Here is a 13,448-nt window from a genome sequence, read left to right on the forward strand (position 1 = left end):
AAATCGCAGTGTCACTCGTAAGATGCGGTCAAGAAAGAAACAGTCGACAAGAAGGGGAGAATAAACCAGTCCGTCTGTGAGTTCTAACTTGGAGGCAGGGAGGGCAGAAGATGTTTTTTTTTCCGCCGGACTGTTTGCCTGCAGTTAACTAAGGTAGATGGAAATGTAACATCCCACCTCTGCTGCGAATCCAGTTCACCTCCCAAACTGTGTATGAGTCAGCAGGCAGCAGGGGGTGGAGTGTGTGTGTGTGTGTGTGTGTGTGTGTGTGTGCGTGTGTGCGAGGATGTCAAGCTCATCTCACTGAAGTGTGTTCGAGTCGAGAGAAAGTCGGGGTGGAGTGCTCTCTCCCTCTCTCTCTCCCTCTCTCCCCCCCCCCCCCTCCTCCGTTCCCCCTTCTCTCCTGTCTCATATTTCTCTTCCGTATAATGTGCTGCCTATTCATGCGATGCCTTTTAAAGGCATGGTGGGAATCGCCTCGCAGACAGGCACGGAACTCAATATGCTAATGCCTTCCAGGGGAGCGATGGAGGGGGAGAAAACATAACCTGTCAATTACCTGCAGCAAAAGCGCTGAAAGATTTATTGAAAACCGCCGGAAAAACTTCAGCGGGACAAAAGGTGCTCAAACGTGCGTTGGATCGAAACACGGCCCTCCCTGTCGTGGGGCAGGGCGGGGCAGGGCGGGGGGGGGGGGGCTGCATTACTAATTCATGTCAATAAAATCAAATTCCTCTCATATTAGGATCAGGCTGAATTAAATTACATTTAAACCTGCACTGCGTGTTTTTTTTTCCTAAAATGAATAAATATTTTTAGGATTTATTGACTTGTAAAAGGGGAGAATGGCACCCTGCCAGCGACACAGCGCCCCCCGCTGGTTTGGAATAGAACTAGCCTTGCGTCAGCTCCTCCCTCTTCATCTAACATCTTCACTGGAGCCCGTAAGTTCACATTAGAGACGATGGAGTACATTCTTGATAATCTGCTGAGACAAACCAATGAGTTGTGAGATCTGTAAACTACTGCAAACTACCAAACTGGAAAGTTTAGCAGATTTGTGAATATGAGAGATGTTGATCGAAACCCACAACCATGTTGCTGAGAGGAAACAGTGCTAAGCATTGCTTCACCGCGTCGCCCAGATTCATAATCAGCAACTTGTAATGGTGAGAATGACGCCCGCGCTGCAGCATCCAGAGACCCGAGGGTTGCTTTTGTAGTTTCTTACGAAGTGCTGCCGCAAACCGAGGTCTCACGTTCTCTTGAGGCGCTCCACCTGGCCGCCTGGGGGGCGCTGCATCAACGGTGGCGGGGCCCGGGGTGTCAACCATTTCCTAAAACACGCCGTTGTGTCCAAAACTGGATCCAACAGACGCCGTCGACTCTTCCCCGCCGAAAAAAAGGCAGCAAGAAAAAAACCTCCTCCCGCCACCGCCGCTCTGTCCCGGGAGGACGCGCTGCTGGCTGCGGACCCCGGCGACGGCTCGGTGGGACCGTCAGAATTGGTTTCAGATTATTTCCCTCCTCGCGCAGCCACCGCCGAGTCCCCTCAGCGTAATTTGTTTACAGCTCAGAGATGCGGGCTTGGCAGTGCTTATCTCCCTCGCCGGAATAATTGCTCTGATGATAGGCTTTGCTGGGAACACGGACAGGCGTGTGGAAACAAGCGCAGTTTCTGATTTGGAGCTTTTGGAGAACCGAGCCAAGCCCGACGCGCCTGCCGCGCGCGCCTCGCGCAATCTTTCCCCCTCATCAAATCAATTTCCTCCGCGCTCCTCCTCCCTAAATGTCAGCGGAGTTCCGTCGCCATTCTCTTTTCAAGTCGTAAAGGTCTCCTGCGCGCTCTGATATGTTGTCGTGTCAAAAAAAACGCTTCCGCCGCCCACGTGTCGGGGCACACGCCTTGAAAGTGAATTTTTCATTCAGAATTTATTATCTTTGAATGATCGGGAAAGATAAAAATGCATGGAGGAAGGGGGCGGTTGTGTAAGCAGCGGTAATAGTTGCAATAAAATAGGAAAAAAAAGGGGGTGGGTGGGTCGGTGGGTGGGGGGGATTAATCGTGATAACTGGTAGCCGAGACTGAACACGCCATCAAACGCTACTGAAGCTGATACTTAACCAGGGATAATGCAGGGATTAAGATGTTAGACCAGCACTTAGGGAGCATAAACACGGCAGAGAGGGATGCTTATTGCTCAGAACGCACAATATTATCTGCGCGTCAACCGCATCAGCCCACACAGACAGAAAAAAAACATCCGCCCGAAACAAACATTTTTGGCAGAGCTGGAATCCTCTGGAAGGAAGCAGTGACAAGGTGTTTCGCTTCATTCTTTTTCTCTCTCTCTCTTTTTTTTTTATTTTTTATTTATTTTTTTTTTAGAAAAGGGCCCTAATAGCAAAAACACCGACGTCACTCGGGACTGCAGCTGACGTTGTCCGCATTTGGGTGCTAAGCAGCGGCACAATCAACAAAGTCAATTCGAAAAGCGTCAGGATGAATGAGTAATCTGAGGCAGGAAAAAAAAAAAGGACAAAAAAACAAAAAACAGAATAGAGAGTGTTGTGTTTCCCAGCGACTGGACATGACGCTCCGTGACCTCATCCCTTGATGCTCTCGCCTTAGATGACCATGTGCTCTGTGGGACTTAAACCCTTCGGATAAAACGCAGTCAGTCAGCGCCGACCTCGTCCGGGGTGGAAAATCCGCAATGAAGCATCGAACACACGCTCAGCCGGGAACCGGAAACCGACCCTGCCCTCCAACTTAATCATCATCATCATCCTCCTCATCATCATCATCATCATCATCGTCGGCCTCCCTCCATCTTCCCACCCACCCGCTGCCTCCCTGTGAGCCCGGCAGATTACTGATATCATTATAATGGACGTCCTGGTTGGCTCGCTGCGGTCACATTTAATTTGCCGTGGCCTGATATCTACACAAGATAATCAGCATTTACACCTGAGAGCCAAGCAAGGCGGGGAGACACCAGCGTCAGGGCCGAGCCAAGGCAACAACAGAAAAGAAACGCGATGGAATTAGAGCAAGACGGGGGCGGGGCGGGCGCTCGGCGCCAAGTCCAAGCAGAACGCAAAAGGTGGAAAGAATAATGACAAGGAAAAAAAGGTGCTGCTTGCACAATGCAGAGCGAGGAAAAGAGGCGAGGCAGCCCGAGCGTGTGTCAGATTTACATTTTAATAAGAATGACCTATTTCGGGGCCCCAGAGACGACTGAGGGTGAAATCAAACGAGCGCCGACGCTTTTCCCAGCTTTGGATTCCGAGTGTTTACCTTCCTTTCGCTTCGACAATGCAATGTAGCCTGGTTTCGCTCAACAAAGGGGGGGAAGTGGTGGTGGTGGTGGTGGGGGGGCTGTCTGCAAATGAACAGCGGCGCGAGGTGAGGGGCCGCTTCGGCCGCGCCAGACGTGCGGGATCCTCGTTGATTGCTCTCGTCCTGCTCTCTCGGGGGAGCAAAGTCTCACAAAGTCTCACTTTGCTCCCGCAGCAGCGGCCGGGATTATAAATTCCCTGCAAATCGCTTCCTTTGCTTCCTCCCTCCCTTCCTTCCTCCCTCCCTCCCGCCTGCCATCGAGGACAATGAATAGTGCAAAATGAGAAAAAAAAAAAAAAAAAAAAGACTCATATATGTCAAGAAAGAAGAAAAAAAAAAGCGTAATTCCTCAATGATCAGGTATGCGTTACATATGTCGAGCGTCGAGCAAATGAGCTTTTCACGCCCGAGAGAACCGTTTGCCTTAATCCGACGGAGGAGAGACGACCTATTTCCTGCGAGGGGCCTGCCGGCCATACACACTTGAGCTGCGTACAGCAACCTTGCTAAGCTCGCAGAGCTGCGCTAAGTGCATTGCGCTGTGACTACAACGAGACGGCACAATTCATCAGCGGGTCTTACAAGAGGTTTTTTAAATCTCGCCCTCCTCCTTCAGCAGGGACGTGGCAGAGTGTCAGAGTGCTCGGGCGCTCGGGGCCGCTTGTCCTGCAACTGAAACAATTTCACTTTGACAGAACGTCTGTTTGTAACCTCGGGCCTCCTGTCAAGGAGTTCCGAGTTTCCCCCAACAGTACGTTTTGCTTTTAAATGTCGAAATCCTGAACAACTTGAGTGAAACACAGTCCCGCTTGTCTTTGGGCTCCGTTTCCCACAAACTTCAATTCACGCGTCATCGGAACAAAGAGAATTTACCGGTAACGGTCGGCTTTGAGTCGGCTTTTAGAATCTGCCGGCGGTGTCCGGAAATGCGGAATCGTGTAATCCAACAAGTTTTTTTCATCTTCGAGCAGCCTCGCTGTTTACCGTTGGCTCTCTTTACACAGTGTCAGAGCTTCAGCGGTGATCCCACATCCTGCTGCTGCCTCCGAATGACGCTGTCCAACTTGGCAACACTCGTTTGTTGTGGAGGAAGCCGGCGTCTCTGCCATGAGGCTTCCTGTGAACTTTTGTTAAGGGCATTTATAAATGAAAAAAAAACATATATATATATATATATATATATATATATATGTATATATATATATATATATATATATATATATATATATATATATATATATATGCAAATGAACATATATAATATATAATATATATATATATATATACATATATATATATGTATATATATATATATATATATATATATATATATATATATATACATATATATGTATATATATATATTTAGTTGTTGGCAACTCGACTTGAAATTAGATGGCAGATGCAGTTTCGAACCTGCAGAGGTTGGTTGCTGAGATGTTCTTCAGGGTTTATAAATTCACATCTTGACGGAACAAAAATGAAATTGTTCATTCGTTTTCCATACCCGCTTAGTCCCGAGCTCAGGGTCACGGGGCTCTGCTGGAGCCTCTCCCAGCTGTCTTAGGGCGAAGGCAGGGTGACACCCTGGACAAGTCGCCAGTTCATCGCAGGGCCACATAGAGACAAACAACCATTCACACTCACATGCACACCTACGGACAATTTAGAGTCTTCAATTGACCTCACATGCATGTTTTTGGAGTGTGGGAGGAAGCCGGAGAACCCGGAGAATAAATAAAAAATAAATAAATGAAAGTCGATCCAGAGAGAGAACACCCAGAGTCACAGGCCAACAAAATAGTTAATGAAAAGAAACACTTGTAACACTCATCGACATCACTAAGTGAAACCTCCATGGTGACGCTGCACTTGACATCAGCCCTTCTGCTTCTCGCACACAGCCAGCTAACACTCACTTTTCTGCCACCAAGGACGGCGGGGAAGTGTCAGTCAGCAGCTGCTCAAACCATCACTCGAAAATAAAACGAATGAAGTCAAATGAAGAGCAGCTTAAAAAGAATGCTTCATTACATTTGTGTTGAATTTAAAAGGAAACGAAAACACAAACTCAGTGAAACGTATTCCTTTCTCTCTTGCAGGCAACCGTCTCGGCAGGATGCTGTCATGTTTTGGTCACCAGACGGAAAAACAATTCTGAAGTTTCGGGACGTCTGTTTACCAAGTTTTCCAGCCCGGGGCAGTCTCTCTGTGGTCTGACACTACAAAAGCAGCACCTAAAGAATTCTCCTCTTTGATAACTTCCAACACATCATAAAATGTACAGATTCTAAACCTCAACCAAGTCAAAGCACAGCTTGAAGTGGCTGCACCTCAAAGAAAAGATGATCACCTGAAAGAAGAAATAAAAAAAAGTGAAGCAGTAAAATAAAAGAGCCAATTAGATAAAGAGTTATGATAAACGATAGCTTCGATAGTCTCTTTTTTTTTTTCATTTTCAGATACCGTCTATCGGAAAAAGGTTTTGAAAGTTTATAAAGGAGGCACATAATAGATTTGTCTAGCCGGTGTGTCTGAACAAGCTGCCCTCTCCATCATTAGAATCCTCCTTAATCAGTCATCTCAAGGTGTCTCTCTTCTCTTCTCTTCTCTCACCCCCACGCGGCTCTGACTCTTTGAAAGAGCTCTAAAATATGCAGAAGCCGAAGAACGAAGGGTTTTGTCCTCAGCGTGCAACACAGGGAAAAAAAAAAAAAATCAACATATGCTGCTATTCACATAAATCTTGCCGAGAAGGTCCTTTTCAGAGCTTGAACGGAGATAAATAAGGAGAAGAATCAACTCCAGCAAAGTTTACAGTCTGCAAAGATGGCTCACCTTGGAGCCAGCCGTGATGTGAGGCTCCCCATCAAACCCAGCGCACCGGCTTCAATCTGAGCCCAGCTTATCGCGTCGAGGCAGGCTTGAGAAGGATTGATCAGAACGACCCGGCAGGAGCGGAAAATCTGCACGGCTTCCAAAAAAACAAAAAAACAAGCGGGATTATTCAGCTATCAGTGCAGCGGAGCCGTCTAACCTCCCGCTGCACTGAGGCCCGTGAAGGTCCTGCTTTCCAGAGGCGAAGATGCCTTTTTTTTTTTTTATTGACGGGGAGCAGAATTTCGGATCAGGTCACATGTCGGAGAAAAACGCATCTAATTGCATCAAAATGTTTACCAGCCGTGTATCGACAGAGCCGCCTTTGTGCTAGCGTCGCCGCTGAAGGTCTGCGGGAAGTGAGGGCTGCAACATTTGCTGCAAATACATTATGCATGTTGCATTTAGAAGGCGGTTCCTTGCGCTTTTTACAATCGACGAAAAACGTCTCTGAAATGGGTAAGAAAGCTAGTGTATTTTCACTCGGAGGGAACTGGTCACGTGACCCCGGACGTCACGTCCGGTCACGTAGAAATGCGGGGGAAAAAAAAGTGTTTCCATGACACTTTTGCGACACACCTCTATATATCGATACGCCTGGAACACCGCCTCATGAGACCGCAAAAACCTTTGAGTGCCATTTGAGAGGTTTTTCCCAAGTTTAGACATTTCCATTACCAGTTTTTTATTGCGACATTTAGGCTTTGCGCAATTTTAGGGGTAAAGGAAACGCAGCTACTCTCAACTTTTTTGTTTTACCTGTTAACCTTCTTTACATTTGTGATCAATGTGCTAACGCCTTGGATCAGCCGGCCACTTTGTCTATCTGGGCGGCGCGGCCGCCACCGGGAGGAGCGGTGCCGACTTATGAGGCTGACAACGGCTCCATTCATGCGTCTAATTTAAGAGCGGCTTCTGCTGCTCCCTAATTAACAATTTACTAGGCCATCAGTCAGCCTCCCCGTTGTGGTATAATCAGCAACGGCCACGTTCGCCCCGCCCAGCCCCGGCCCCGCTCGGCGGTACGCTTTCGGATCTATTCTTGGGGACGGAGGGGGACCGCGGAGGGAAGAAGAAGGTTTCAAACTGAACAGCCGACCAGCCTGCGCTAGAGTGGCCGAGTCGACGCGTTTGACAAAATGTCCGGCGCTGTTCGCACATGACGAGCGCCGCAGGTGTTGGAAGCGCGAAAAGGCATCGGTCAGATCGCACATCTGCTCCCCCGGGGGGTTCGGACTTCTGGGTGGCTCGCTGTTAGCGTTTTCTCTCCAGCTCTGGCGAAAACATGAAAATTTGACATGTTCTCTGACTCGTTCGTCTATAAATGCGATATTTGACGATGCCCCCTAGTGTCCTAGAAGATGGACCCATTGTGACGTGGTTTGGCTACCGATCCCGTACTATGCCAACCAACTGGGTTATGGAATACATTTTGGATGTTTTTGCTCAAATTTGTTCCGAATGGCAGCACGGCTTCTTTGAGAGAAGTGATTTTGACTCTGATGCATCTGTTTTTTTCTGGGTCTCGAAGTGTTTTTAATTACAAGGAGCTCAGACGACAAACCTGCCCGAGTTGAGCGTGCCGGTGGGGATGCGTGCCTACAAACAGTTTTCAATCTATTTTCATATACCCCGACAGAGCAATCCCACTGAAATCTTCACAAAAGAACAGGCGAGTGTCTTGGCTTTCTAAAGATGTTTAATATGCCTATGTTTTAATTAAATCAAAAATTAAACTGAGCTATGAGATGCTACTAAATCCAACTTAAGGTTCCTTTGAGGTTTGACTTTTTTTTTTTTAGTGAGGTGGAGGTTTTGATCTGCTTTGTCCTATGTCGGCACCTTTAAAGCTTTATAAAGCAGCGTCGAGGTGGGTCTTAGTTTTTTGGGGGTTTTTTTTGGCTTTGTTTATTTTCGCAAAAAAGAAAAGACATATTCAAATCCCCCCGCGAGGACTCCACCTGCCTCGCCAACACACGGTTGCGTAACGCCGTTTTAGTGGGGGCTGCTCCCTTTTCATGACAACAGCCAACACTTATTGTCAGCGTCTATTTTCGTCACTTTTGGAGAGGAGTGCAGGGATGGGATGGGGTTCACAAAAAAAAAATTCACTCCCGTTTTGTTTTTTTTTCCCTTTGTTTCTTTTTCCCTCTTTTTTTGCTTCTCGTCCCACCAAATGTTCTGACAGTAGAATAATAACCCACGGAGAGGATTAAAGACTTTTAATCTGGGGGAATATTTTGTTTCATTTCAGCAGCCTAAAGTGTTTTTGTTTTTTTTGTATTATTATTTATTTTATTTTTTTTGGGCCCTTCAGCTTCCCTGCAAATAAACAAACACCATTTTGCTCGCTTATCCACTTAGCTCCCTCTGTCCTGCTGATTAGCAGGCGAAGGAGGCTGAGGGTAACCTACAGCGGATTGTTCCAAGGATATCTGAGGCTTGATGTGTGCGCGCGCAGGGGCGAGTTTGTCTATCAGTGCTAATCTGGGCGTGCTCTTTACCGTGCGCGTGCACCCATACTGTACAAACAAACGCCGGCGCTACTTAAAGGGCACGGCCAATTAAAAAGAAGCCCCCGAAGCGGCACGCTCATCAGGATGCAGCGAGCATCGCGGTATCCGCTCTCAGATCGCCCGCTGCAGTCTGTCACTGGAGCTCAGGCATGAATACCACAAAAGGCTGCACGGCGCAGCATACTGGCATTTACATCCTTCAGGAATTAAACAGCAGGTGTTAAAAAAAAATACCCCAACACAAAAAAAAAACCTCGGCATCTCCCTTACGCCTCCCGCAAAGACGGTTCCAGTGTGTCTTGCAGCAGAAGGGGGCTGAAACCAGAACGAGTTCCACCCCCCCACCCCACCCCAACACACACACACACACACACACTGGTGGGTTTTGCTGTGATTTTGATGGCGCGTCCGTAGGCCCTTGACCCTCCCATTCACCCCAGATCCTTCAAAACTTTATTCGAATCTGTTGCCAACCCAGAGCGCGGCAAACGTGAGCCCAACTTAATATGGCTTCGTCTGAAGGCGCAGCTCTGTGCTGTGCAGGTAATGAGGCTTATTAGTCTTCACCGCCGAGAAGCCTTTGCTCAAAGCAGCAACCTCACTTGTGAAAGAACAAAGAATAGGAGGGCGGGGAAAAAAAGGGAGAGACTAAATGAGACCTGGGAGACTGGGTGGGGGCTCTTGAAAGTACAGTGGAACAAAATCGGAGTGGGGGCGGGAAAAAAAAAAAAAAAGAAAGAAAAAAAACAACCAGGAATGAAATCCAGAAATATCAGCCGTTGACAGAGTGATCAATAAGCCACTTGTGCTGATCAAAAACCGAACCAAGTGCAGATAAATTGCGGTCATTTTGTCCGGTGGGGGAATAAAAGTCCGCTTCCCGACGCCTTCGGGGAAAAAAAGAGTTATTCATCCATTGGTTCGGTGGCCGACCTCGGCCAATTAGGGGAAGAATGAGCAACTTGCAGTTGCTCCACCGGACTCGACACGACGATGGGAAACACTTTGAGCAGAAACTGAACTGCACTCAGAATCTTTTCTTTCTTTTTTCTTTTTTTATTCATGCCTTGCTGCCGCCGTTTCCCTTTGCTCTCGATGCTTCTCCCTCCCTCTCTCAGACCTCCCTGTACACTCATACAATGCTGTGCACGCACACACACACACACACACACACAAACACAGACATCCACCACTCCCAGCCCTCATGTGAAAACCCACACAAATGCATAGATGGATCAATTCCACATTCTCTTTTAAGGGAGCGGAAGACGGCGTGTCTCATCTGCAGTTTTATGGCACAGTGTTTGATCCGACCTAATGCAGTTCTGCAAATTATCTATTGTCTCTCTTCTTCTTCTTTCTTTTTAAAATGGCATCTCTATCTTTAGGGCTTCATGCGTTGTGTGTTCTAGCCATTATCTTCCCTCCTCAGACGCTTGCGCTTCATGGCCAAGCCCCCTCCCATCCAACACACGCACACACTCTCATCAGGACATTCTTTTGGCAAGAAAACCACTGCAAACACATAAAGAATAAAAAAAAACAAACAACAAATTTAACAAATTGAAGAAAACGCCCTCATTGTGCGGCGATTTCAAAGAGAAAAGCTCTCAGTTCCACTATAATGGTTTTATCCATTCATTTGGGCTTTATTGACTTTGCTTGGCAAGAGGCAGGGGAGCAGCAGCGCCCACCAGCCCCTCCCCCTAACCCCCCAAAACGGCAGCTTTCCCACAGAGCCATTTGATCGTGCGCCTGCCTGGGTGAGAAAGAGTGCAAATTGAAGCCCCGCCTCTCCCCGACACCTTCAGCACAGAACACAACGGGCCGTATTTTCCCTGCCTAATAAAGAGTCTGAGAGATGAGCACCAGTTAGAGCTGCAGCAGAGGAGTGCGTGCGCGCGCGTGCGCGTGCACGTGTGTGTATTGTGTCTGCCTGTGTGTGAGTGCGTGTCTGCGCCAGGAGCCCGGTTATAAATCACAATAGGGGCTTGAATGATGAAAACCTGCCCGAAGCGTCAGCGGGACACGGAGCCAAAGCCAGGGGTGTGCGCTTGAATTTGCATCACCCTGTGACATTCAAAGGGGGAGCGCGGGCGGGGAGAAAGGGTCCCTTTGATTCTCGCCGGCGTGTGAGAGGCAGGAGCTGCTCCGTAGGCCCGTCATAATCTGCGGCTTTCTTCCCATAATCCTGCAGTTTTAGCCAAGTAATGAACAACGTGAGGATGAAGGGAGCTGCGTTGCGTAAGAGTGCGTGCATGTGCGAGAGTGCCAGGCAAGGGGTGGGGCAAGGTGCAGATGTGTGTGTGTGTGTGTGTGTGTGTGTGTGTGTGTGTGTGTGTGTGTGTGTGTGTGTGTTTTCTCCCACCATCTCTTGATGAAGCATGCACGCACACTGATTTCATGTGTTGCACCTTATCACACGCACACGCACACGCACGCACGCACGCACAGACGGCTTGTGTCAGTGTCACTCTTCTTCTGCAAGGCATCAGACATATTTACACACACAAATCGAGTGCCGCACGCGTGCAAGAACAAACCACCATGCCAGGTGTGTGCTCCCCCCCCCCACACACACACACACACACACGCACGCACACAGACACACACAGACAAACACACAGCGGAGGAAGATTGCAGCCATTCAGGAGATGTCAAATCTTGCCCAGCCAGTCAAAAGTGCACGGTGGCTCCTACTGGGGGCCAGTTCCTGCCCTCCGGGTCTCTGGGTGCCTCCACAGTGGGGCGCTGCCAAAGGCACGGCATCGCATCACGAGGCCCAGAAGCTACTGGAGCGGCCAAGCGGACCATCTGTGGACTCCAACGGGGAGCTCCAGCAGACCAGGCTGATCGGATGTGGCCGGGTTAAGTTGCGTTGTCACGCAGAACATATTGACTGCCACGCTGAACACCCCCCACCCCCCCACTCCCTCCCTCTCTCCCCCCCTCTCTCTCCCCCCCTCCCCGTCTTGCATGGGCGCTTGCTGGCGCACCGACACGCACACAAGCATACAAAGAGATAAAGACGCGCGCCGTTCACTCTGGAAATCTGCTCTGAATTATGGCTCGATTAAAGAGCCACTGAGTCAAGGTCGTTTACAGCCGCAATAACTGATATTGACGCGAGGGCGGCGTGTTTTGCGCGCGTAACAGAGCCGGGATGACTTCGTTGCTGCGCATATCTTTGATTTATTATTCTGAATATCCGTATTATTATTTTTTTTTCTCTTTTTGCGCATAGCCCGGCACAGAGCAGTTTAAGGAAAGACACACAATGGGAGAGCAGAGCAGAGCTGAGTGAAGTCCAATTAGGGCACCTGATTTATCTGTGGATGTGTCTGTTCTCCGCAGAGCACAGACACTGCCCCGCTGGTTTTTACCATTGCGCAGTAACCCACAGGCGACCTCCTCTCATCTCTGCTTTATTTCGCAATGGGTGGGGGAAACTTTACAAGAGGGTATAGCTACTCACCATCAATAGTAACCGTCTTCATGATTTAGATGAGGGAGTGAAATCCAGACGCTTTATTATCTTGGAGGGCGGACAACAAAAAAAAAAATCAGAAGGCGGCGAAAAATCCAAGTCGGACGGATCCCAGCGTGCGCGGACGGGCAGATGTGGATATCCGCAGCTGATTGCAATTTACGAGCGGTTGCAAAATCCGGTGCGCGGCGGCTGGAGGAGGTGTTGGAGGCAGGGGGAGAGGAGAGGAGAGGAGAGGAGAGGAGAGGAGAGGAGACGGGCAGCCCGAGGCACCGCCGCAACCCTTTCAAACTTTAGCCGTAGGTCTTCCCGATCGGGGAGCCACGTCTCCACCTGCACCCGAGCTCAGTCATCTGGACGGGAGGGTTTCGAAACGGGAGGAAAACGAGCGAACTAGTCAGCAGCAAGGCATCCGAGAGTGGGACAGGAGCGCAGTCGAGACACACTGGCGCGCACCTCTCCGCCGAATGTAGGGCGCGCAGACAGCGAGAAAGAGCGCGAAGTGCGCGGCGCAGCTGGAGAATCAACGACACGGGCAGAACATCGCCGTCGGATCCATGTTTGGTTTTGTTGTTGTTGTTGTTGTTGTTGTTGTTGTTGTTGTTGTTGTTGTTGTTGTTTTTCTGCTTTCCTGCAAATCGCAGCTCATATATCCGGTCCGGTCTCGGAGAAACACTTGGCCCCCGCTTGATGTTTTGTTATTTCCCAAGTGCGCGGAGGGAAGGGGAGGAGGTGGGGGGGAGCGAGAGAGAGCGAGGGAGAGAGAGAGACAGACAGAAAAGTGCGGTGGATGCGCGCGGATGTCGGCTGCACTGGCGAGCGTCTGCGCGCCTCCTCGCCACGGGGAGGTAAAACGGAGGAGGGCGGGGCGGCGTGAAAGAGGAGGTGTGTGTGTGTGTGGGGGGGGGGGGATGGTATGTCAGGGTGCAGTTTATGTTTAATAGCAGAGCGGAAATTTCTCACCAGTAGATTTATAAGGCGAGCGAGGTGTTTTATTTCACTTCTTCCGCGCGCGCGCACAGGGAGAGATGGGGAAGTGTGTGTGTGTGTGTGGGGGGGGGGGGGGGGGGGGGGGATGCACTGCAGGAAAACAGTAGCCTAATGACGCTCACTTCAACCGAGGAGAGAGAGAGAGAGAGAGAGAGAGAGAGAGAGAGAGAGAGAGAGAGAGACCTAAAGAATATATGAGTTATTCACGCAGACACTCCCCTGCAGCGCAAAGCCT

At 49.3% G+C, this 13,448-nt stretch overlaps 1 protein-coding gene across 2 annotated transcripts in view; it reads right to left on the bottom strand.

The window, feature by feature from the left end:
- The window catches only part of rtn4r (reticulon 4 receptor), a 48,853-nt gene extending 35,837 nt beyond the window's left edge, over positions 1-13,016 (bottom strand). For both annotated transcript variants that reach the window (XR_012926606.1, XM_076025723.1), the window contains exon 1: positions 12,212-13,016. Coding sequence is in view for 1 of the 2 variants with exons in the window: in XM_076025723.1 (XP_075881838.1) it covers positions 12,212-12,233 (22 nt within the window). In the remaining variant the exon portion in view is untranslated. The remainder of the gene's footprint in view (positions 1-12,211) is intronic.
- Between the last annotated feature and the right edge of the window lie 432 nt (positions 13,017-13,448).

Source organism: Nelusetta ayraudi, unplaced genomic scaffold, assembly GCF_046127955.1.
Source record: "Nelusetta ayraudi isolate G7.1 ecotype Tasmania unplaced genomic scaffold, CSIRO-AGI_Nayr_v1 ptg000018l, whole genome shotgun sequence".
NCBI lineage: Eukaryota > Metazoa > Chordata > Actinopteri > Tetraodontiformes > Monacanthidae > Nelusetta > Nelusetta ayraudi.